The sequence below is a fragment of the Panthera tigris genome, chromosome A3, assembly GCF_018350195.1.
Source record: "Panthera tigris isolate Pti1 chromosome A3, P.tigris_Pti1_mat1.1, whole genome shotgun sequence".
Taxonomy (NCBI): domain Eukaryota; kingdom Metazoa; phylum Chordata; class Mammalia; order Carnivora; family Felidae; genus Panthera; species Panthera tigris.
The window spans coordinates 20953960-20979192 of record NC_056662.1 but is presented as its reverse complement, the minus strand read 5'-3'; the positions used below and the strand labels follow the sequence as shown (position 1 = coordinate 20979192).

The 25233-nt window shown below is 53.8% G+C and overlaps 1 protein-coding gene and 2 long non-coding RNA genes across 6 annotated transcripts; 1 reads left to right on the top strand and 2 right to left on the bottom strand.

The window, feature by feature from the left end:
• Window positions 1-2366: 2366 nt before the first annotated feature.
• Window positions 2367-7999, bottom strand: LOC122236976. The gene is made up of 4 exons (XR_006215166.1): window positions 7881-7999; window positions 6895-7043; window positions 2587-2707; window positions 2367-2474 (listed from the first exon to the last, which is right to left on the bottom strand). It is a non-coding gene; the product is annotated as an uncharacterized LOC122236976 (long non-coding RNA).
• Window positions 8000-8757: 758 nt separating this feature from the next.
• Window positions 8758-13709, bottom strand: LOC122237202. The gene is made up of 2 exons (XR_006215476.1): window positions 12744-13709; window positions 8758-9089 (listed from the first exon to the last, which is right to left on the bottom strand). It is a non-coding gene; the product is annotated as an uncharacterized LOC122237202 (long non-coding RNA).
• SLC32A1 (solute carrier family 32 member 1) lies at window positions 13190-18509 on the top strand. Of its 4 annotated transcripts, none has more exons than XM_042980416.1 (4): window positions 13190-13276; window positions 13780-14103; window positions 14203-14427; window positions 16591-18509. In XM_042980416.1, exons 2-4 carry the CDS (start codon window positions 14035-14037, stop codon window positions 17776-17778), a joined length of 1482 nt encoding a protein of 493 aa, XP_042836350.1. In that variant the 5' UTR covers window positions 13190-13276; window positions 13780-14034; the 3' UTR covers window positions 17779-18509. The 4 variants fall into 4 exon arrangements, with proteins under 4 accessions (XP_042836350.1, XP_042836349.1, XP_042836347.1 ...); XM_042980415.1 differs by having other exon boundaries at window positions 14194-14427; XM_042980413.1 differs by having other exon boundaries at window positions 13780-14427.
• Window positions 18510-25233: the final 6724 nt, after the last annotated feature.

The window sequence follows — 25233 nt, the reverse complement described above, 5'->3', positions numbered from 1 at the left end:
AGTGTGGAGACCAATGTGGGACTCAAACTGGGAGCTCATGACCTGAGCTGAAATCGAGAGTTGGACGCTCAGCTGACAGCCACCCAGGAGTCCAGAAGGAAAATGCTTCCATACCGTGTTGCACAACAACTTTAACACAGTAAATGCATCAGGTGTGCAACGTGGACCATAATACATGCTATTTGCACTCTACGCACATGACAAACACAAGTAACTCAAGAACGTTTCATTCACAAAATGCCGGGCATGTTCTGAATCCTCTCTCTCTACCTTCTTGATCCCTCAGCAGCCCACGCCTCAGGGGGCTAGCATTTTCCGTCCTTTGTATGAAGACTGTCGGGGGAATTTTTGTCTGTTCCCAGGTGAGTCACGTAAATTCTGCTGATGGATTTGTTTTTATTAAGCTTACACAGACACTCCCGCTACAGATTCTTAGAAATCACCCGACCTCGTTTGAAAAATTATCGCCCCAGAAGAAAGGAAATTGGCTCTCCTGGACATCCAGATGGGCAGACTGGCAAGCGTGCGGCCGGGGTGCAGTAAAGGGAAGAAAAGAGAAAGACCCGGTCCAGATCAAGGCACACAAAGAGAAGTCACACACTGCCAAAGTGAGCCAGGGATTGTCCCCTCCCCCACTCATGGCTTGCTGGTGTCCTGGCGCCCCTGATCCTCTGAGCCCTGGGGAAAGGGCCTGGGAGAATTCACTGATGTCACCCCAGCACCCAGCATGAGATCCAGCACTGAACAGGGCATCTGGAAAGGCTGAAGAAAGAAACAAATGAACGAACGAAAGAATGAATGAATGGCATGTCTATTTGGAGGAAGCTGTAAAGAATAAAGAAAAGAGGGAAGGAGAAATAATTCGTGCTATTTTTGGTGCTTTTAGAATACTGAACAATCTCTATATTCTGATGTGAAATATCTCCAAAGACAAATTAGGTAAAAACAAAAACAAAAACAAAAACAAAAAACAACAAACCAAACAAACCAATGCACACAACTGAACGTAGAATATGCTACTTTTTTGTATTTAAAAAGGGGAAGGGGACAACAAGAACACATTTGTATTTACTTATATCCTTGTACATGTTGTACAGGCAAATGGAAGGGTCCCTAGGAAACCAGTAACAGTGGTTTTGGAGAAATGGAAGGTGGGTAGGCAGATGGATGACAGGAGCTACAGGGCCACTTTTCATTATATTTTATATAATATATAATAATACACATATTTTTTTTTCTGAGCCATGTGGGAAAAAAATCAAGAAAAGGAAAGAAAAAATAAAAAAAGGAAATTTCCCCTCCAAGAAAACACACAAGAGTCACCCCTTGCTTGATGCTGGGGAAAGGAAAGGATGCTTAGTTATCTTCTCAAGGACTTAGTTTAATTAAGGCCTTAGAGATCTCCTAACCTATTGATCTCGGACCAGAAAGCATTAGGTGAGCTCCCAGGAGCTCCAGGCTTTCAGAAATCATTTCCCTAAACTCCACATCTCTTTTGTAGCCTCTGCACCCTTCCCTGGGGTGGTGGCCACTGGGACAACAGGCACCAGGAGAGAATTCTTGAGGGGGGGTCCGGAAGCTGTCCTGGAGGAGGAGAAGGGGAGAAGCCCAAAGGCCTGGGTACAAGAGGCCCAGGAGCAAAAAGAAGGAAACTTTGTCTCTGGCTTCACTGCACCCCTCCCCACACCCACCTGCTGAAAGGGCAGGAAAGATCCACCGGCCATGGAATTAGGGCGGGGCTGTCCTGGGTGGGGACCCTCTCCCGGATGTCCAGGGACAGAGAGCACCCGCTGACATCAGGACTCCATTTATAACAGTCCAGTGTGGAAATCGCACAAGTGTTTTTATGCCACGCTGGGCACCGAGGGGCCCAGGAGCTGAGCCCCAGCACCGTGAGCTGGGAGAATGGGGAAAGGGTGCCTGTAGTACCCACATCTGGGGTCAGATTGATTCAGGAGCCAGAGGCTGGGTCTCGCTGTCCAGGCACTGGGATCTTTCCATGTCTATGGGATCTAGACTCAGGGAGCCTGCAGACAGCCCCTGCCTCAAGCAGGCCTATGGCCTTTGAATTTCTGACACTGAGGGGTGCCCTCTACCAGAGGCTCTTTGGTAAGTGCATTCATTTGGCTTTAATATCTTTGCTTGGAGGAGGCCTCCTAACCCTTCAGTGACCTTCACATTGACACCGTAGCCCAGGCCATGAGGAAAACCCCAGCCTTGGTCTGCAGCTGGAAGGATCGAGGCCAGCGGGAGGACTCCTGCAGGCTCATAGAGAGCCCCATCCTTTGAACCTGCCCCGGAGCCCGGTCAAATCCCTGGCTGCCATGACAGGCTGGGTCCAGGGCACGGTCTTCAGAACAGGGTTTGTTCATCCTCAGAACAGACCCACACGTCGCGGACACCAGCCTCACATGCCTACCTGCGAGTGCGGCATCCCCTCAGGCTGAGCATGGTCCACGCTGGTGATACCACCACTGTTAACAACAACAAAACCGACGTTAATCCCAGCTGCCATTTACTGAGTCCTTCCCAAGAGGCACAGGACTTTGTGCACATTATCTCCCTTGATCCTCACATCAGCCTCACTGGGGAGGTAGACCCTTATTTCCAGCTGCCTGGGACTTTTCAAACAGCCAGTCCCACTCTGGTGGTGACGACTTATGATACGGGAGGCTCGAGAGCTGTAGGCAGTCATGTTTCCCTCAACCTGGAAGGTCAGGCAGAAAACAAAAGTTACGTGCTGAGGGCACAGCCGCAGACGTGGGAAACGGAGAGGGGTCCCCGGTCCCAGCTTTCCTGAGGCGGTGCCCCTGTCCGCCTTCCATAGTTACCTGAGACCGCAGCATGCTTCCAGCAATGCCCATCTGGACCTATGCTAGGGGCTGAGGGTGAGGATAAATGAGATAACACATTTAGCCCTTTAGATGGAAAAAATAAGTCTTCCATAAGTGATAGCTGTTATCACTCTAATTAAGAGGACACAGACTCAGCTCAGCTCAATGCACACCCTGAGAGGCGGCCTCGGCGGGGCACAGGAGCACGATCTATTTTCCACATGCTACCGCGAGTGGTCCTGGAAAGCCCCGTAGACAGACTTGTGGGTGGGGAGGCTTGGGGATTCACCTTCCTGGGTCCAGCCTCTTGGGGGCCAGGGGTGCTGGGCGTCCCCATCTGCCCCTGGCGGTCAGCGCGATGGTTTGTCCAGAGGCCAGTAAGGAGCGTCCTCCAGGGCAGATTCTGTGCTGAGTGCCAGGCTACACGGGCGAGTAAGACACAGGCCACACCTGCGTGTGCATGCAGCAGGCCAGGGCAAAGTATGAGAGGGTTGTAGGAATACTTGGGAGAGGTGAACCCAATCTTGGGGAATCAAAGAGGGCTTCCAGGAGGAGGTAACCTCGAAACAGCCACCTAAGAATGCATAAGAATACTAGCTAATATCCACATAGGATGTATTATTATGAGATCTTTCAGATCCTTTCATCCTTTGATGTAATCCTTTGGGCCACCCTGGGAGGGAGGTCTGATTATCCCCATTGAACAGGTGAGACTCCTGGTCCGGCGTCTACAAAGTGGCGGAGATCGGATTTGAATTCGGCCCTTCCTGGTTTAAGTGTGGGTTCTGAGCCGCAGAAACGAGAGTGGATGGGAGCAGGGGTGGGCAGCAGGTCCCTCCTTGCAGGGGGAGCAAAGAGATCTCCCTGAGCTGCTGGATAGGAGGCTGCTGAGGCAGGCCTGGGGTCAGAACTCAAGGGGCCTTGCCCACTGGGAGTGCTGGGGAGGGAGTTTGGATTTTGTCGTGAGGGCAGCTGGATGATGGAGAAGGCCAGATGTGACGTTAGAACCCTACCAGTTAAGCGTCTGGCCACAGATGAAGCCTTAGGTGGCTGGGGATGGCGGGCCTGAGTGGGGCTCAGAGCCTCCTTCTGAGCCCTGCCTTCAGAGCCCTTCTGCCTGGCGTGAGGCCAGGGGCTGGAGGGAGGGGGCTGAGGGACTGGGTTTCCAGCCGCCAGGCTCAGACCCTCTTCCTCCCGAGTGGGGAGCGAGCTGGTGCATCTCAGCCAATCACCAAGCCCACCCTAAATGAGCCATAATGACTCCTGATTGCTCCTTTGTCGCTGGGCTGGCTTTCAATGCCACTTCCATCTGAGGCTGTGGGGAGGAGGAAATAGGGGCCCTGTAGACCAACGCAGGCACGCTGCTTGGTTTTCTATTTTAGGATAAATGCACGTGGGGAGGGGGTTGAGCCTCCCCAGGCTCTCAGATCCACGTGCCAGGCACAGATGAGTGGGGGTGAAGGTGGAGACGAACAGAACCCGTTGCCACAGTTTACAAGGCAGATCTCTGACCGACTGACCGTGGGGTAGGATTGTATCCTTATTTGACTAATGGGTAATCAGGGCCCAGGGAGGGGTTAGTATACAATCACGGATGGTGAAGAGTGGAACCAAGTCAGCCGACATTTATTGAGCACCTACTCTGTGTCAGGCGCCATGCTACGTGTCAACTATAAACCCAGAGCTTTTCCAATGGTGACGACAATGATAATAGCTAGCTTTTACTGAGCATTTACTAGGTGCCAGGTGCTCGTCATGGTACAGTTCGCCATTCTTGCCACCCACGCTGTTAAGGAGAGTGAAACAGGTGCTTGGATGGGGCAGGAAGTGTTTCTCTCTGTCTCCACAGACCTGAGATGGTTCACAAACAGGAGCATTCGGAGACAACGAGGACTAGAGCCTAAGGACATAAGAGAGAGGGCCCAAAGGGGAGGGCTCATCGCAAGGTGGATGGCCACATGGGCAACTCCAGAAGATCTGATCCAAGAACCCACAGCCTGCAGAGCCTGGGTGGGCTAATTAGAACAGAACACACACACACACACACACACACACACACACACACACACACAGAGAGAGAGAGAGAGAGAGAGCCACAGATTGTGCTGAATTGAAAGATCCTGATGAACACAAAGTGATTCTTTCAATTTTTTAAAAGAGGCTCCACGCCCAACATGGCCCTTGAACTGATCAAGAGTTGCATGCTCAGGGTGCCTGGGTGGCTCAGTCGGTTGAGTGTCCGACTCTTGATTTCAGCTCAGGTCACGGTCTTACCCTTTTGTGGGTTCAAGCCCCGTGCCGGGCTCTGCACTGACTGACTGCACAGAGCCTGCCTGGGATTCTCTCTCCGCCGCCCCCCCCCGCCCCTCCCACACTCGTGTTCTTTCTCTCAAAATGAATAAAAATTAATTAATTAGTTTTTGAAAAATCCCATGCTCTACCGACTGAGCCAGCCAGGCGCCCCTCCATGTGCATTTCTGAGCACTGACCAGTTTAACAGTGAATGCCTCATCCCTCCTTCCTACTGCCTTCGTTCTAGGACAATCCTTTTTGTCCCTTTTTAATAGATGGGTAATTTGAAGCTGAGAGACCCTGAGCCACCTGCCCAGGGTCACTCGACCAAGAGTGGAGGAGGGGACTTCCAGAGCTGAGCTCTGAACCAGCATTCCCCTCAGGCTGTCCCTGGACCCACTAGTCGTGAGGCTGGCCTGGGTGCCCTGGGTACCTAGTGGGCAGCAGGACGATCAGCCTCTGCGCCCACTGTAGAGCAGCAAACCCCTCCCCCTCTTTCTGCCCCTCCTCCCCGCAGCCCGTCTGGGCTCAGAGCTATTAACCAGGTCACGCTGGTTTGTCCCAGTCCAATAGTTCCCTTAATTGCCTTTTTATAGCACGTCGTACAACTGTTCATTACGCTGTCATATTTCCCCTCGAAGGCAGCAGTGGGGGAGCCAAACTGAGGATGGGGACCCGTCCAGGTGGCAGGGGCTGTGTGTGGGGCACCAATGTGTGAAGCTTATTTTCTACTTGGTCAGAATGAATTAAACGCATGCTTCTCACACTTGAGTAATACACAAACCACTTTTAAAGGGGGAAAAAATTACAGCCCCTTGCCAACAATTGATGGATTATCTTTATTACAATTTTACCGAAATATGTACAAATATAAAGCTAAGTATAAAGCTTTATCCTTTTAGCTCTATACAACAGGAAAAGCTAGGACGATGTGCTAGTGGGATACAAAGCTACACACACACACACATCAAAATAACACCGTTAATTTAACGTGATGGATGATGTACTGCTGAAATTAAATCGCCACTTGCATAGTGAGTATGGTTCTGTGTGCTTTAGCATTTAGCCCCCCTCTGTTCTTTTGTCGTGAGACCTATGACAATTAAAGCAGTCTGGTCATCCAGGAGACCTAGAATCTGCTGGTAGACTTTTTAGATATAAAATAATATCATAAAGGGGTGCCTGGCTGCTTCAGTGGGTGGAGCATATGACTCTTGATCTCAGGATTGTGAGTTCAAGCCCCACATGGGGCGTAGCGATTACTTAAAAATAAAATCTTAAACAATAATAATAATATAGAGGCGCCTGGGTGGCTCTGTCAGTTGAGGGTCCGACTCCGGCTTAGGTTATGATCTCACAGTTCATGAGTTCCAGCCCCACAGTTCATGAGCTGTCAGCTCAGAGCCCGGAGCCTGCTTCAGATTCTGTGTCTCCCTCTCTCTCTGCCCCTCCCCTGCTCATGTTCTGTCTCCCTCTCTCTCTCAAAAATAAATACACATTAAAGAATAATAATATAAAAAGAACCAATTCTGGGTGAGAGCTCACACATCGCAGGTTAGGAAACAAGTGATTTCCCAGGAGCCTTTATCAACTCTGCTGGGCTAAGCCATCCTGTGGGGGAAGAGCCACAAGACTCTTGAGGCTGGAAAGCCCAAGACACAGGATGCGGCTCCCCGGGACCAGAGTTGAGTGAAATCCACAAGCTCTCCTGAGCACCAACTGTGTGCCCACCCTGTGCCTCCCCACCTCCCTGTCCCAGAGGAGTCACCTGAATAGTTGGAAGAAGAAGGTGCCAGAGTGGACATATACACCAGTCAGTGCATGGAGATCTATCTGGTCATTGGGAGCCAGATCCGGATTGCAGCCCCTCCCTGGAGCTCAGGGTCCAAGTCCTTCCAGGTGAGCTCACCTAGGGCACTAAGGTTGTAAGGACAGCTCTGAACCTGGGTTTGAATCCTGGATCTACCACAACCTATCAGTGAGACCTTAGGCAAGTTATTGAACCTCTCTGTGCTCCAGGGTCCTCATTTGTCAATGGACACGAAACCAATCCAAGCTCACAGGGACGCCGTAAGGCAATCACGTAAGAATACATGCACAGAATAAACACTTGTTAAATATTAACATTGGCATCTCACCCGGGGCCAGCTCTCAGCGCAACTGGGAGAGAGACAAACTTAACAGATTGGGCTCTTAAGCTGAAGGCCATGGAGTCATCATGCGCAGGCTATAGAGAATTGGAAAGTCCGTGTGACGTGTGTGTGACCTAGAAAAATCTTTGCCTGCTAAGCTAGTGCTGGTCAGGGGCTGGCAGAGGCGCTCAGTGTCTTAGTCAGCTGGAGTGCCGTAACAAAACACCGCAGGCTGGGTGGCTTACACAACCGGCATTAATTCTCTCACAGTTCGGCATTAATTCTCTCACAGTTCGGAGGCTGGAACTTCCAGATCAAGATCTGGCAGGGTCTGTTTCTGAGGATTCTTCCTGGCCTGCAGAGGGCCACCTTGTCACTGTGTCCTTCCTTACCCGGCAGAGAGAACAAGCAAGGTTTGAGGGTCCAGGAGCCCCGTTGCACTCCTGGAGCCCGGGGTCCTCGAGGCAGGGCTCACCAGACTCAGAGCCTCCTCCGTGGCTGTCTCTCCCAGTCGCTATAACCAGTGACCCACAGATTCCTAAGGGTGCTGAGTGGTCTGGAAAGGAGTCCCTGAATCTGTGTGTGCACCCCAAGCCCATTCTGAACAAAGATCCCATCTTACATGCGTATTGCATGACTAGCTTTCAACTCTGCAGAAGGTGATGTGGGCATAAAAGACAGATCCATTTAGAGGGGCTACAGAACCCCAGAATTCAGGGCTGGATTTTGGCCATTGTGATGTGTGTTTCTTCAACCAATTATACTGAAAGATCATGGGTGCAAATGGTTTTATGACATCAATTTAACACAACCCCGCCTACGTTTATTGAGTGTCTACTGTGCACTGGGTACCCAGCGGGGAGTGAGGTCGCTGTGTTCCCTGTTTTCCAGCATAACAGGAGGCTGTGCTCCCAGAAAAAGTCAAAAAATCACTGATCTAACCCATCAAGTCTGGTCCAGCACTCCTCCTTCACTTCCAGGCAGCTTCTTCTGGTTTCAAAGGCTGCTGAGGGCCAGGCCTGGGTCCCCATGGGCCCTGGCCCTGGACTCTTCTCAGAGCCACCTTCACAGAAGGCTTGGCCCTAGAAGCCCAGAAGTTATGAAATCCTGGGGCGCGTGGATGGCTCAGTCAGTTGAGCATTCACCTCTTGATTTCAGCTCAGGTCATGATCCCAGGGTTGTGTGATCCAGCCTCAGTGGGGCTCCATGCTGACAGCATGGAGCCTGCTTAAGATTCTCTCTCTCTCTCTCTCTCTCTCTCTCTCTCTCTCTCTCTCTCCCTCTCTCTCTCCCCCTCTGCCCTTTTCCCCTGCTCTCTCTCGAAAATAAAATAAAATAAAATAAAATAAAATAAAATAAAATAAAATAAAAAGTTATGAAATCCAGCCTCCCTTGCCCTGAGACAAGACTCCCCTGGACATTGTCCCTGATAGGAATCCAGCCTCTGCCTGCATACCCCCAGAGATGGGATGCTAATTCAGCAAGGAAAACCACTAATATTTAGTCATTAATGTATTTTAATATCTTTTACCCTGAGCTATCAGAGGCAGCACTGATACCCTCCATGGTCCCACCTGATTTGTCACACCAAAGCAGGGGAAGAATCGGGGTCTTTGTTCCACTCGGAACCCTCAGCCTTGCTGGTCCCTCTCCTCCTTTGTGCCCATAGACACAGCATCAGGAAATTGAGTTCCGGTTTCGGGCAAGGTAGCTGTGGCTTTCTCCAGCCGTAGGAATACCTCACCAATGCCCCAGCTTGAGGGAGGGGGCCTGATGTATAGAGCCAGCTTCTGTCCCTTCAGCAGGAAAAGGCTCACAGACAGAACTTGCTCTGGAAAAGGAAGAGGAGGAGGGGGTCTGTCTGTGATCATTCAGCCCCGAAATGATGCTCATGATGTTGGCTTTCCAGGCCATTAATTCAAGGGCTTCCTGCCCCATCCCCCATGTTGCTGCCTGCTCTGGCAGATAAGCCCAGTTCTATTTAACCCTATTTATTCCCCCCAAAAGTGGCCTCCAACTCCATCAGCCAGGCATTTAACCCCTTGGGTACTGAAGGCATCAAAAACAGAGAGACCGGATCTCATGTTGGGAGAGGGATACGTTTTCCCCCTGGGCCCAGGCTTCAGGACTGATCCAGAGTACTGTCCTTGTATCAGGGGGCTTGGCAGGGGTCCTGGGGTCCCCTCACACTCCCTCTTATGTGGCCCAAGCCCCTCAAGACTTTGGGACCTTGTGTGGCCCTGAGAGGAGAGCCCCTGCCCCCACTCCCAGGGTGGGCTGCAGGGACAGGTCCTCCTCCCCCTCCACAAGCCCTCCCAGCTGCCATTTTCTTAGTCACAGGTCTGGGTTCTGGCATTGGCCAAAAGGAGGCAGTGGCACCTCTCTCTTTTGTGCTCCTGCCTGGAATGTCCTCTTCCCTCTGTCTTCCTCTTCCCTCTTCCAGCACGTTCCTTTTTGTGTCTCCTCCACCCTGTTCCTCCCTTTTTTCTCCCCTATTTTCCCCTTCAGTAATCATATAGGGGTATTCTTTCATTCGGGGGTGCCTATCGGTCTCAGTGTGAATCTGCATGTGTGTTCCCATGTCTGGGCGTCTGTCAGTGTGTGCACAACTCTCCACGTCCATGCCTGTCCTGTGCTGCTGTTGTGTCTAAGTCTATTATCCGGGTGCCGGTGCGCATGGGGATCCATTTGTGGGTGTCTGTCCTGGCTTCTTTGTGTGGCAGGCAGTGTCAGTTCAAATCTTGTGTCTGTGTGCTGGCCTGTCCTTGACCTGTGTGCGTTGCCCAGTATAAATCTGCCGGTGTACTTGAAGCTATGTGCTGGCCCTCATTTCTTTGTGCATCTGTCGGTTGGCTTGTCCTCTGTTGTGTGAGTGTATGTGTATATGTGTGTGTTGTTTCAACGCAGGGGGCCACGTTGCTGCAAATTCCTCTCGCGAGGGTGCCCCTAGAGGAGCTATCAGAAGAATCTGAAGGTTGATGGCTTCACTAGAGCGGGCCCAGCTCATTACCAGCTAGGCAGGTTGTCCGGTTTGCCTCCTGGGGCTGCCTGCCAGGTCCCCTGCCCTCCGTCCAACTCCTGACCTCCATTCCTTTCCTTGGAAGGCGTGAGGACAGGGAGGTGAGACAAAGACAGAAGAGTGCACATGCCAACTCACTCTGACTTTCACACCCAATCACAGACTTTCTCTTGTACACTCACTTTTTCCTAAACAATGAGACCTGGCTATTTGGTATGGCAACAACAACAGGATGATAAAGTAATTTCTACCATGCATCAGGCACTGAGCGTCCATTGCTTGGCATTTTGTATACAGGACTCACTGAATCCTTTCAAGAACCGAATGAGGCAGTTGTTATTATTTTCACATTTTAGTGTCGAGGAAGTAGAAGCTAAGGGAGGTTAAGTGAGTAGTCCAATGTCGCACAGCTAATACATGATGGAGCAGAATTTTCTAGTAAAGGAAGGCTGCTTGGGAGCATGCCACCCTGGCCTGGGAAGAGGCATTTATTGCAAATAGCAAGAAAAGAGGGATACAGGGGCACCTGGGTGGCTCAATCGGTTAAGCATCCGGCTCTTAATTTCAGCTCAGGTCATGATCTCATGGTTCATGAGTTCGAGCCCAAGTCAGGCTCTGCGGCAGCAGAGCCTGGTTGGGATTCTCTCTCTCCCTCTCTCTCTGCCCCTTCCCTGCTCACTCTTTCTCTCTCAAAAATAAATAAACATTAAAAAAAAAAAAAGAGGGATACAGAGGCTTTCCTCCGCCAATGTTGGCATCTAATTATTGCCAAAAGAACTAACGTCTGCTCGAAATTTCATCTCTTTTGACGGTGAGGTGACCGAATACCAAACAACCAGGGAGAGGAGATGGGAGGACAGACAAGGTCATGGAAGAGAAGGCACTGGAGGGGCATCGGGATTCCTGCGGCCTAGACTGCCTCTACCCTGGGCTCTGAATGACCTTGAGCAGGACACCTCACTGCCAGGCCTGAGTGTGCCTATCTGTAAATGTAAGGCTCTGTTGGGATGTTTTAGGGACGGTGTAAGCATCGCAGAAAGGATGATTGGACTGAATGTTCTCCAGTGTCCCCACCGACCCAAGAATTGCCACAGGAGCCTAGACAGGGGTCATGCTTGCATTGTCTTGGTGGTTCCCACAACAGTGGGAAGAGAGTCACATGCACAGTAGGGTGCTGAGAAGGTTTGCTGAATGAATGAATGATGAACGACACCATTTCTCACTAATGACAGAACTTCCCAGTCCACCTTGGGTCTTACAGCAGCAAACATCATAAGGGAAAAGGAAAGAGAGGATAAGCATTTTGGACTATCATAAATCCACCCATAAATCAGGAATGACCAACTGATACATAGTTGTCAAAAGGCATCAATGGCCACCCCCAGGTGTGGGGGTGTATGGGGTAGAGGAAGACACTAGGGACCCCTAGTCTCTGCCTGGACCACCTCGTGTGGAACTAAAGAATTTCACCAGGAACAGAAAAGCTGGGATAAGGATGAGGAGGTGAAGATCTTTGCCTGTAGGAGTCTGTAGGGAGAGGGGATCTCTCTCCCCAGCCTTTGGGGATGGAGTGGAAGATGATCTCTGGGATGGGAGATCAGTTCTATTTCAAGTCTCCTTGGAAGAGACAATCTGTGTTTGGGGAGGAAGGATTTCTGTTCTTTGTTCTAGGTCATATCGTGACTTGGGGGGTCTGTGTTTGGAGCTGGGCTCTATGGGGAGGTTTTCTTGGCAGTATCTTCTCCTCATAGTGCAGGGGACTGGATTGCTCAGGTTAGGGGGTGGGCTTCTGTCTTGGCTTCTGGCAAGCAGGCTTTTGGGAGAATATGAGAGTACCTGGGGAGGGATCAAGGGAGCATCTCCATCCAATGTGGCAGAGGTTCCTATCTGGAGAAGAGCTTCAGGGAGACCGGAAGGCACTGGCAGTGGGGGGTAGGGAGTAGGGGGGAAGCCTGTCTTGTCCAGGAAGCTCCAACTGGCTGGTCAAAGCCCTCAGGCCGCCCTACTTGTGCGCTGACGTGAGCTAATCTAGAAATACTACAGGGGCGGGGGTGGGGGGGGTAGGGGGTGGGGGGGGAGAGACTGGGGTTCTCAGAGAGACAGAGCCTTGAGAGGGGGAGATTGGGGATCGCTTTCTTTTCCTTTCCTTCAGTTTCTCCCTCCCCACACTCCCACCCCAGTCACAGCCGCTAGACCTCCTCCACCGAAGCCAGGTCGCCAAGCTGCTGTTTACTGCTCAGGAATCGTCCCGGCGGGAGCCCAGCTGGGAACACACGCAGGGACCCTTACCGAGCTGTGGACCCTCACGGAGACACAACTACAAAAGGGCTCACACAGGCAGAAACGCAGGCAAGCCAGTCGGCAACACTTATGCACACAATCCAGCACACAAGCTCTGCGCACGCACAGGCTGAAATGCGCACGAAACCACACATGTACAGAATAAACACAGTTACCAAATCTCACCCTCGGAGTCCTTTCAGATTCAGCCCGTAGCAGTATCTGATACAGTATCGGTCTTTGTCTCGGGGTCGCTCTCTGACTCGAGCACCCCACTCATCAGCAACGATCTAGGTTTTCACCGCCTCGGCGAGCGCACCGCGCACCTCTGCGCCCCGGGCCCGCGGCGAGCCCTTCTTCCCTCCGGGCCGGACACCGGCTGAGCCCCTGTGCGGCGTGTGCATTCGCAGACCCGCCAAGAGGCTGTCGAGAAAGGCCCTCACGAAGTCCTGCTCCTTCCAGACTCCTCAACGAAAAGAAAGTGAGAGCGGTTGGTGGCGGTTGGAGCGGATGGAGAGCGGTTGGTGGCGACCGAGCCGCAGAATCGCTTCCATCGCGGCGTCCCTGGACGGGTTGAGACAGCCCGGTGACCGAGGCCCGGCTGAGCATTCTTGAAACTGGACCAGGACGGACTGCCTCCGAAGGGGGCTTGCGGCCAGGTTTCAGTGTGAGTAATTGGTACAGATAGACGCCCAGACGGCCGGCGCCGCCCGAGACAGGTAACTGCCCCGCTGCCTTTCTGGACGTCTAGACTGGTCCTTGGCCAGAAGCTCTGGGGCCGAAAGCCTCCCAGGCTCTGGAGGGGGTAGTCGCCGCCGCGGGACCGCTAGAATCAGCAGGCTCCGGCCCCCTCCCTCCTTGCCGCGGCGAGGTGGGAAGGGCTAGGATCCGAGCTTAGCACCTCCCCCAGAAATGCAGCACTCCAGCCCCCCCACCGTGCCCTCCGAGCCCCCTCCCCGGTGCGCTCCCTCTCGGTGCCCTCCCGCGGGCGCCCCTCTCCGGCCCCCATTCAGTTCTCCCGAGTCCCTTCGCGACCCTGTTTCTTCTCGCTGCCCTCCTCCCCACACACCCCCCCCGCCTCCGGGTGTTTCCCCTTCCCCAGCGCCCGCCCCCCGCCTGATTCCGAGGGGCGGGAGCGCATTGGGCTGCGCACGGGTGGGGGCGCCGCGCCAGCCTCGCGTAGCTGCTCTGACGCCGCCGCCGCCGCCGCCGCCCTCCGCAGCCCAGCGCGCGCCCCGCGGCAGCTCCGCAGTGCACTCGCCGCCGCCGCTCCGCCAGCCCCGCCGCCCGCCCGCGGGGTGGGCTTCGAGCGAGCCTCAAACGCCAGCCGAAGGGGTCATGAGCCAGAGCGCCCTGGGACGCCGCGGGGAAAGCGAGCGAAGATAGCGGCCTCGCGCCCCCCTGGCCCTCGCCGCCTTGCCGCGCGTCCCCCGCGCCCCCAGCCCCTTGTGTCCTTTCCACGGACCCCGCCGCAGCCATGGCCACCCTTTTACGCAGCAAGCTGTCCAACGTGGCCACAACAGTGTCCAACAAGTCCCAGGCCAAGGTGAGCGGCATGTTCGCCAGGATGGGTTTTCAGGCGGCCACCGACGAGGAGGCGGTGGGTTTTGCTCACTGCGACGACCTCGACTTTGAGCACCGTCAGGGCCTGCAGATGGACATCCTGAAAACCGAGGGCGAGCCCTGCGGGGACGAGGGCGCCGAGCCGCCCGTCGAGGGAGACATCCATTACCAGCGCGGCGGAGGCGCGCCCCTGCCGCCCTCGGGCTCCAAGGATCAGGCTCTGGGGGCCGGTGGCGAGTTCGGGGGCCACGACAAACCCAAGATCACGGCGTGGGAGGCGGGCTGGAACGTGACCAACGCTATCCAGGTGAGCGCGGGATTCCCTGCTCTGCCTGCCCCCACCCTCCACCTCCTTTAGCTCAGAGAACCAGGCCGTACCCCCAGCTGAGTCCCCGGGCGATCTCGGCCGAGAGACCCCCCCTCCCCTCCTCAGGACGTCGCCTTCCCCCTTCCCTCCCAGCCCTGCGGGGGGGATCTGCAACCCTACAAGCGGCGGCTCCCGCCCAGATCCGCGCTCCCTCCAGTGGCGCCAGCCGCTGGACAGCCAGGCTGCTGTTTGGTCCGAGGCACTTGCCCTGAGACCCTGCAAAAGGGAGGGAAACGGGAGGAGGGGGATCGGGGAGTGGTGAGGGAGAAGGAAAATCAGGATTGGAGGGAACGGTGTCTCCCGGGACTCCGGAATGGATTCACAGCTGCATGTTGGGGAGGAAAAGAGAAGGGGGACTGCTGAGGTGGGAGTCTCCTCCTGTGACACAGGCACCGACACACAGGCTCACATCCCCCCTCCCGCACGAACAAACTCCCGGCACAGGTGCGCACGACATGCGTCTATATATAGACCACGGGGTTATCCTCAAACGCACCTTCATACGCCCCCACACAAGCACATACCTGGACATACCAAGCATACACACGAACCTATTTGAACGTTCACAGGCACACAAGCGCAGACTCGTGCAAACAGGATTCAGCCCACTTTCTCAAGTGCAGCCCTACTGGGGACATACAGGTGTACACAAACATAAGCACACATATTATGTGCCCACACAAGCACAAATGGCCCGTGGTACCTCGGTGCTTCTGCGCACAGACTCACCCCTTTCGCCCGAAATTCCGGCTACACCGCAAAGAGGCGACCAGCTTCTCCGCATGTGACCCTGGAGAAGCCGCCTCTGGATGCTCTGAACTGCCTCTACTCTCCAGGCCGGCCACCCCTTCAGGCTACTCGCAACGCCCCACTCCCCACCAGGAGGCGCCGGACTCTTCAGGGACCGGGTTTGGAATGCGCACAACGACCCCCGGAACTGGCGGAGGCGGGCAGGCCGCGGCACGCGGAGCGGAGGAGGCCTCAGCCCTAGGTGCCCCCGGGCCCTGTGGCTTGGTCCCCCTCGCGTCCCCGGAGCGCACGGTCGTTGGGGCGCACAACGTGGGCCTCCCGGGAGCGGGAGGGCCGCGGCGGGTTTGCTCGGGGACCCGGGCTGAGCAGGGCCCTGCGCACTAAGTGGTCGGGCCCGAGGCGCCTCCCGCTCCCGGGCCCTGCGAGACGGCCGTGCGGAACCGGGGGCAGGAGACCGCGACCGCCTCCTTGCCACCCCCGCCTTCTCCAGGGGCGTCTTTGAAGGCCCCGTTCCATAGGCCCGGAGGGAGGCCAGGGTGGGAGCCGGGAGGCCTGGAGGCCTCGGAAACCCTGGATTTCGTTAGCTTTTCTTCTCTTTGTGGATTCTAAACCTTCCTTCCACAGTCCGCCCGCCTGAGTCCACAGCTTGATTCCTGCTTGATTTAGCCTCTCAGTCACTGCTCGCGCTTCTCCTCCCCCCCCCCCCCACCCCGCCATTACCCTTCTGGCCTCTCCCCCCTAGGGCCTTCTGGCCACTCTCACATTTCCTCCGTTCTGGCCTCCCTCTGCTTCGCTCACCTGTAGCCCCTCTTCCGCCCTACCCCAGATCTTTTCTCGGCCCCTGCTGTTGTAACACTCCCTTCTCCAATCGGCCTTAGGCCCTCGTTAGCTTCCCTGTACCCCATTGGAGCCGCACCTAAAATCCCTCACCCCCTCTTCCTAGTGGCTCAGGCCCAGCTCTCTACCTTTCTCACCGCCCTTTTCTGGCCCTGACCCCTCCACCCCCTTCTTATCTACTTCCCCAATATCTCCATATACCTTTTCCCTCCTTGTGGCTTGACCCCACGCTCAGCCTCCGCCCCACCTCCCGGCCCTTAGCGCACCTTTCCCTCTCAGTTCCGTCCTTGAACACCTCCCTCTCCATCTGACTCGACGCCCGGGCTTCCCCCGGTGAGGCCGCGGGACACCCCCATTGCAGCCGCCCGTTAACCTCTCTTCCCCGGGGCTGAAGCCCAGTTCTCACTCCGCGTAGCGCCCCCTCGCGGCCCCAGTTTTAAGCCACGCCTCTAGGCCCCCACTGACGAGGCTGCTGCCGCTGAGCCCCGGCGTCTGGTTCCCTTTTCCGCTCCGCAGGGCATGTTCGTGCTGGGCCTGCCCTACGCCATCCTGCACGGCGGCTACCTAGGGTTGTTCCTCATCATCTTCGCCGCCGTGGTGTGCTGCTACACGGGCAAGATCCTCATCGCGTGCCTGTACGAGGAGAACGAGGACGGCGAGGTGGTGCGAGTGCGGGACTCGTACGTGGCCATCGCCAACGCGTGCTGCGCGCCGCGCTTCCCGACGCTGGGAGGCCGCGTGGTGAACGTGGCGCAGATCATCGAGCTGGTGATGACTTGCATCCTGTACGTGGTGGTCAGCGGCAACCTCATGTACAACAGCTTCCCGGGGCTGCCCGTGTCGCAGAAGTCCTGGGCCATTATCGCCACCGCCGTGCTGCTGCCCTGCGCCTTCCTTAAGAACCTCAAGGCGGTGTCCAAGTTCAGCCTGCTGTGCACTCTGGCCCACTTCGTCATCAACATCCTGGTCATCGCCTACTGCCTGTCACGGGCACGCGACTGGGCCTGGGAGAAGGTCAAGTTCTACATCGACGTCAAGAAGTTTCCCATCTCCATTGGCATCATCGTGTTCAGCTACACGTCCCAGATCTTCCTGCCTTCGCTGGAGGGCAACATGCAGCAGCCCAGCGAGTTCCACTGCATGATGAACTGGACTCACATCGCCGCCTGCGTGCTCAAGGGCCTCTTCGCGCTGGTCGCCTACCTCACCTGGGCCGACGAGACCAAGGAGGTCATCACGGATAACCTGCCCGGTTCCATCCGTGCCGTGGTCAACATCTTCCTGGTGGCCAAGGCGCTGTTGTCTTACCCGCTGCCCTTCTTCGCTGCTGTGGAGGTGCTGGAGAAGTCGCTCTTCCAGGAAGGCAGCCGCGCCTTCTTCCCGGCCTGCTACGGCGGCGACGGGCGCCTCAAATCGTGGGGGCTGACGCTGCGCTGTGCGCTGGTCGTCTTCACGCTGCTCATGGCCATCTACGTGCCGCACTTCGCGCTGCTCATGGGCCTCACCGGCAGTCTCACGGGCGCCGGCCTCTGCTTCCTGCTGCCCAGCCTCTTCCACCTGCGCCTGCTCTGGCGCAAGCTGCTGTGGCACCAAGTCTTCTTCGATGTCGCCATCTTCGTCATCGGTGGCATCTGCAGTGTGTCCGGCTTCGTGCACTCGCTTGAGGGCCTCATCGAGGCCTACCGAACCAACGCGGAGGACTAGGGCGGGAGGGCTCCCGCGCTCCCGCGCCCTTCCCACCCTCCCCACCCACCCCCACGAGCCCTGTGCGCCCTGCCGCCGCGCTTGGGAAGCCAAGCTTTAAACATCTCTGGTTCCTAGTTTCTGATTATTGGGGACGGGGGTGGGGTGGGGTGGGAGGGATAGGAGTCCACAATCCATCGCGTCTGCGTTTCTGTTGTCCTTTCTTTCCCACAACACCCTAGTTTCTGGGGAGGCGGGGGGCGAATTTGTGGGCAGGGCTTTCTGTCCTTCCCGGAGGGCCCCCTACTCTTTGGTCCCTGTCACCGAGCGGGTGGGAAGGGAGGGAGAAGGGGCTCAGCTCGCAGGCGCAGAAACTTGACCTTGGGGGGACATTTCACAGCCATCCAGTGCTCGGAATCTGCAGCGTCCAGCCATTTCCAGCAAGAGCGCTTCCCATTCCAGAGACATTTCAACCCTGCAGAGGGAAAAGGCTGGCCTGGAAATCCGTTTCGGGTGGGCGATTTCCTTCCACGAAGCGGGGAGGCGAGAAGCCAAGGCAGGGCCGGCTTGCCTGCCGGTTTTCAGGAATCCAAACTCATCTTGTGCAATTTATCAGGTCGTGGAACTGTTCTACTGTGCGTGTGGTGTGCTCGTGGTGAATAAGACGAAATGTATATCAGAAAAAAAAATCTATCTCTAATTTAGAGTGCGGTACATTAATTATATCCGTAAATAAAGAAGAAACAAAGGTGCGCGGGCTTCTTGTCGGTTCTGCATTTTTGCGCCCCCGGGGATCCCAAAGCGTTGGAGCGCCGGGAACGACTCTGGTCCGACCGGGTGAAGCAGGTGTGGATGGAAGAGAGCCTGTAGGAGAGCCTGGGGGGAGTGAGAAGCACTAAGACGAGGCTCTCCAGGTGTTTGGGGGGAGGCAGGGGAAGGAGCCTGTGGGGCTTGCAGCAGTCTCCTTGTGGCCAGGGCCCTGCCGCCACCAAGATAAGGTTTGTTCCGAATCCATCTGAGAGCATTCCAGAGACTCTCAACCTCCAATCCTGAAAGGACAAAAAAGAAAAAAGACAATAAACAAAGGCGTGCAGAAATTCACACTTGACTGTGGACTGTGAAGATACTATACAAAGGAAATCAGCCGCAGGTTGTGGATTTCCCAGGGCTCCCAGGGCCAGGGGCCAACCCGGCCTCCCAGGCATCTCTCACCCAAGGAATCCCCCCTCAAGTCCAAGCGGAGGTTTACACAGCCACAGCGAAGAGATCTAGCTGTTTAGAATCAACAGCCTGAGCTATTTGGATCCCAGTCTCCCCTCTCCTTGAGCAGCCTGTTGGATTTTTTTTTTTTTTTTTAATTACCTAGAGGGTCCAGTCCTTTTTGTGTGTGTGCAGATCCAGCTGCGGGGTGCCAGTCCTGGGCATGGTTGCCGAGGGTCACAGTCAGAATTAGCATACGGGATCCAGGAATGCAGGAAGGCTGGGCCATTCCTGGGGTCCTCTCTCACTTTGAGAATAGCCGTGCGGGAGGTTTTTTGTCACCGCCACCAAGTCAGAGAGGACTAGTTTGGAACGAATTCTCTTGGTGTGATCTCTGCACCAGAAAGCACGGGGAGATTGCCTAAGAACAATGTCCATCCTCCCTGCCCTCAGCGACGGCTGTGGAGGCCTGTATGCACATGTGTAGGAGATATAAAGATCTGCGTGTGGGGTGGACGGAAGTCTTGTGAGAGCCTTGATGAATATGTGTGTGTGTGTGCGTGCGTGTGTGCAGAGCATTGAGTGGGCGTGCCTGTGATAGAGGTGACCTCGCACCATCCTGATTCTGCAGCTATGGAGCAGAACAGGGATAAGATCTGCCCTCTGCTGCCCGGGGTTCTGACTATTTAAACGGGCTATTTGGGATGTCCGCTGTCTCCTAATCCCGCTTGTCACTATTGTCGCGCATTCAGGATCCAGAGCTGAGCAGAGGATCCTGTTTGCTAAGCTCTCTGATGTCTCTCAGTCCCGAAGCTGACCACCCCTCCCTTCCCTACCCGCCACTTCTCAGTGGGTCCACAGACCCTGGGGTGCACTCTGAGTCGCAGGGAGGTGTGCAGTCTTCAGAAAACGCCCGGGCTGCTGCAGTGGATGGGAAGGTGGGAGTGTCAGGCTGCACCAGCTCCATCCTTCCCGTCTTTAGAAGGACAAAGGAGACAGTAGGCAGGTTCTGGACAGTGGCTGCCACCTCCGCGGACTTGCCTAGATCCACTCCCTTGCGTCCTGCTCCGGGCTTTGTGCTCAGCTTACAGGAGCCTGGGTTCCCCCCTCCCCCACAGCGAGTCCGGAGGGTGAGGGTCCAGAGACCCAGCCTTCTAGGCGCCCCAGAAGAAACCCTGCACCCTCGTGGGTAGGACATCCATTCCAGACTCGCATTCAGGCAACTGGAAGAAATAGGGAGCCTGGGTAGCTGAGGCCCATCTCCGAACTCCTGCCGCCAACACCAAAGTGTGTGGGTAGAAGTTCAAACGAAGCATTCCGATTTTCTTCGGGTAGAGTCCGAGGGAGCGGATAGGCCCGGTCAGATTCATCAGGGGGTCGAACTGAAGAGGAGAGGCGGAATCCACCTCCGGGTCCCAGGGTGCCCATCATTTCCCAGCACGGATCCAGATAAGCGGTCCCTTCCGGCGGCAGCCTTGCGACGGTGTTATTGGCGTACCTGGCTCAAGGCTTGGGAACCAAGTCACTTGTCCCCGGAGGAACCCAGGAGTCGCTGCCTGCTCCCCAGCGGTGTCCTACCTCGCCCCCCAGTGGTGAGAGCGCAAGCTGCCGGCCCTCAAAGAAGGCTCTCCACCGTTAGATTTTGGGTAATCTCTTTCCTGCATACCCCAGATTTCTAACTGCTTCTTCCCACCCTGCCATCCCCCGCCCTGCCCCATTGATAATCACTGCTTACCTCTAGTGCTTTATTTTCAGGTCCTTCATATTTCAAAAGTGGGCTTTTGATCGTTTTCCCCTCAAACAGAAGGAGGAGAAGGAGGCTATGTTGTCCAAGTGTTTCATTGAATGGCATGTCCTGCCCCAGGGACTGATCTGTTCCCTTTATTCATTTGGATGGATGGAGGGAGCCAAATAGGCTCGTAGGGACCAGTCAGGAAGTTGAGAAGGATCCTCGACTTTCTGTTGATGGGGATGAAAGATCTCAAGGGCAAGGGCCAGAGAGAGGCTGCAGTCAAGGAGGGGGCAGATCAGCTAGAGGGCTTAGTCGTCACTGCCAGTGAAGGTGTGGTGGGAAACCCAGGCCTGGACGTGCAGGGATTCAGGAGGTGGAGCTGGTTTGACCCCAGAGAACCAACCTTGGGTGTTTTTCCCACGGCTTTTATTTATTTATTTTTCTTCCTCTTCCAAGAACACTTGCGAGCTTACAGAAAAGGTGAGAGAATTCTACACTGACAGTGCATAGCCCGCCACCTAGACTGAACAATCGACAGTTTTACAGTGTTGGATTATCTACCCTATAGCTATCCATCTATCCAGGTAGCGATCCACCTTTTTAAAAAGTGTCCTTCCAAGTTGCAGCCGTCAGCGTATTTCCCTGTTATGGAAGCATGCAGGGTCGGTACCAGTGACATTCAGATAGCACAGGACCAGTGGCAGTGCTATCTCTGCTCAGCCATACCGAGTCCAAAGCAAAAGCAAAATATCAGCAATAAGGATCCTGTCTTGATTTCACATTTTATTATTTTGTTCATGTTATTTTGAACATTATAGTGCAGGCTTAAATCTTGATATTGATTTATTATGTATTTGTGTGTGTGTGTGTGTGTGTGTGTGTGTGTGTGTTGGCTCCATGCCCAATGTGAGGCTTGAGCTCAAGACCCCAAGACTGAGGGTCACATGCTCTACTGACTAAGACAGCCAGGTGCCCCTGAATTTTGATCTTTAAAATAGTGCATCAAGGGGTGCCTGGGTGGCTCAGTCGATCAAGCCTCCAATCCTTGATGTTGGCTCAGGTCATGATCTCGTGCTTTGTGAGATCGAGCCCTGCGTGGAACTTTGTGCTGACGGCATGGGGCCTGCTTGTGATTCTCTCTCTCCCACTGTCTCTTGTCCCTCACCAGCTCACCCATGCATGCGCTCTCTCTAAATAAATAAACATTTTAAAAAAATCGTGCATCAAATATCTCATTGAATTTTTTTGCACCGTCTTAAACTTTGCTCTCTGAGCAAATGCTTCACTTGCCTCATGCTCATCCCAGTCCTAAGTGTGAGGTAGGGCTTGGGAGAGGAGCTCTACTTCCTTCCTAGAGGTTTGGAGTGAATCTGTTCAAGAGCCTGGCTATGACTCATCCCACAGTGATGCTGCGGGTACCATCTCTGCCAGTTGTGGGGTCGAAGAGGGGCCAGGAGGGGAGAGACCTCTAGCCACAAACGCCCAGCAGGGTGGTCCAGCAGCGTTAAGGGTCAAGTTCTGGAAGGGGATGGGGAGGGGAGGAGCTTTACGCCGGCAGCTCCAAATAACACTCTGTGGGTGGGATGGAAACAGGGTGTACAGATTAATTGTTAAGGTAAGGTCAGGATGGGCCCTTCATTCAATATGACTGGTGTCCTTACAAGAAGAGGAAAAGGGATACACACACAGGGAGAATTCCATGTGACAGTGGAGGCGGAGAGTGGAGTGATGTGTGTACAAGGCAAGGACTACAAGCGACACCCAAACATAAGATAAAGGCGTGGAACGAATTCTTCCTTAAAGCCGTCAGAAAGAGCATGGCTCTGTCCACACCTTCTTTGGGACTTCTGGCATCCAGAACTACGAGAGAGTAAATTTCTTCTGTTTTCAGCCATTCCTAGTGGTACTTTATTATGCCGACCCTAGGAAATGAATACAGTAGGCTTCTGATCTATTTTCTTCTAGTCATTTCTACGGGCAAATAATTACCACCATAGATTTTGTCTAGTGCTGTGTCGTACAACAGAGTAGCCACCAGCTACACGGGGCTATTTAAATGCAAATGTAAATTTAAATTAAATTAAAAATCAGCTCCTCAGTTGCACTACTCACATGTGGCTCATGCATTAGACATTGCAGACTGTAGAACATTTCCATCATGGCAGAAAGTACTGTTGGATAGCATTAGTCTAGTGTGTCCATTTTCTCCTGCAGTAATGCTGCGTGGCAACCCAGAATTTCAGTGGAGAGCAAACATTTTGTTGCTGTTCATGGATCCACGGGGCAGCCCAACTGTAGATGATGGGCCAGCTTGGACTTGGCTCTAGGCTGCAGTTTGGGTTTGGGTCTGCTCCATGTATTTTCCATCCTCTTCACACTCCGGGCATGTTCTTCTTATGACTAACAGCAGCAGTGCAAAGAGGGCAGTCTAAACCACAAAGCACACTTAAAGCCTCTGCTCAGATCACATTTGTTTAGCGCTGGCTGAAAGCAAGCCACGTGGCCAAGCCCAGTATCAATGTTTATAGCGAGAGGCCCTACAAAGTTACATGGCAGGTCGTATGGATTATAATCTTATTATATGGGAGTGGAGAACCAGAAACAAGAATCCAGTCTACCTTACTTATACACGGTGCTTTTTTTTCCCCCTGAAAAAGTAATACACTCACATGGCTAAAAATGTTTTAAAGTATGCTGTGAACATTTTCCCCATACCTGACCCTCCCACCTTGGCTCCTCTCTTTATAAGTATACTCTTATATTAGTTTCTTGTCTATCTGTATGAAAATACAAGCAAATCCATATATATTTGTCCCCACCCTTTCTTCAAGGTAGTTTACTATACACTGTGCTGCTTTCACTTATTTCTTTTAAAAATAAATCTTGAAGTTTTTCCCATGTTAGTATACATAAATGTAGCTCTTTTTTTTTTTAATTTTTTTTAAGATTTATTTATTTTTGAGACACGGAGACAGAGCATGAACAGGGGAGGGGCAGAGAGAGAGGGAGACACAGAATCTGAAACGGGCTCCAGGCTCTGAGCTGTCAGCACAGAGCCTGACGCGGGGCTCAAACTCACGAATCGTGACATCATGACCTGAGCCGAAGTCGGACGCTTAACCGACTGAGCCACCCAGCGCCCCATAAATGTAGCTCTTGAACTTACATTCACTTATATTTACTGTTCTCTGTGTTCTGCTTATCCCTGCTTTCTCAGTTTAATGACTGATGAGATACTTTCAGATACTTTCAGATGAGATAATGGGTTTGCTTTGGAAGGCAACACCCTTAATCTGACTTTGCCACTAGGCTGGGTCTCAGTTTAGCCTAGAAGAGTTCACAGAGATTTTGAGAAAAGTTTAAGGTTTCATCTCTTGCTGAAAATGTTACCATTTAAAAAAAATTTTTTTAATGTTTATTTATTTTTGAGAGAGAGAGAGAGAGAGAGAGAGAGGACAGAGGATCTAAAGTGGGCTCTTCACTGACAGCAGTGAGCCCCATGCGGGGCTCAAATTCACAAACCGTGAGATTAGACCTGAGCCGAATTTGGACACTCAACCAACTGAGCCACCCAGGTGCCCCCAAACGTTACCATCTTTTATAACTAACTTGCTTTTTTCTCTCAAAGTTGCGGGTTCCAGACCTGAAAGCGTACAGTCAAGGGATGTGTTTTTAAACCTTTTTATACCCCTAGCTGGGAGAAATGGGGCAGGGGAGAGCTTGCCCAATCCTTTTAGAGCTAAACTGGAAGGCAGGTGTCACATTACCTCCACTCCCACCCCCACTGGCCAGAATTTGGTCACAAAATCATACTAGATGAAATTTTGAGGGAGTTATACCACTAAAAGGAAGAGAGAATGTATATATTGAGAATCAATTAGTCCTTTTCTCAGTCTTTGAGGTCTCAGTGAGAGGGCTGTGGGAGTTAGTAAATAATAAATAATTGAATTATTTAATAATGAATCTATTAAAAGAGTTCATATTGTATTACAAAAGACTACACACAGGAAAGTGCACAGATCGTAAGTGGACAGTTTGATGAATATTCACAAACTGAAAGTGTGTACGTAGCGAGCTCCCTGGTCAAGAAATCGAACACTGTCAATACCCCCGAGTTTGTTTCCCTGACGGCTGGGCTAAGGGCTTCGTAACTCTGTGGAGGCGGAGCCAAGGGCGATTGAAGGTGAGTTACCCGGGACATGGGGGTGTGACTAAGAGAAAAGGCGGGGCCTGAAGTAGTTTAGGGACACGTTCTGGAGGCCCGGAAGGGGCGGGACCTGGTGGCGTTAGGCATCCGGGGCGGGGCTAACTGTCCGGCGTCCCGGCTGGAGCGAAGGGGCGTGGCCAGATCGGATGTTGGGAGCGAGGTTAGGCAAAGGCGGGACTTCGAGGCCAGGATGGGCGAGGCCTAGCGATCCCAAAGGCCGCCCGGGTCGCTAGGGGCGAGTCAGGCGAAAAGACTGGCGGGGTTTCGTGAGCGGAGGAAGCTTGGAAGCAATCGTCACGCACGGGGCGGAGTCTCGTGTCGTCTGGGCGGGCATTGC

What these genes read in the sequence shown, in the direction of transcription:
- SLC32A1 (XM_042980413.1), top strand. Translation starts at nt 14,035, where the DNA reads ATGGCCACCCTTTTACGCAGCAAGCTGTCCAACGTGGCCACAACAGTG. An exon ending in ACGTGACCAACGCTATCCAG is followed by an intron (nt 14,428 to 16,590) that starts GTGAGCGCGGGA and finishes TCCGCTCCGCAG; the next exon opens with GGCATGTTCGTGCTGGGCCT.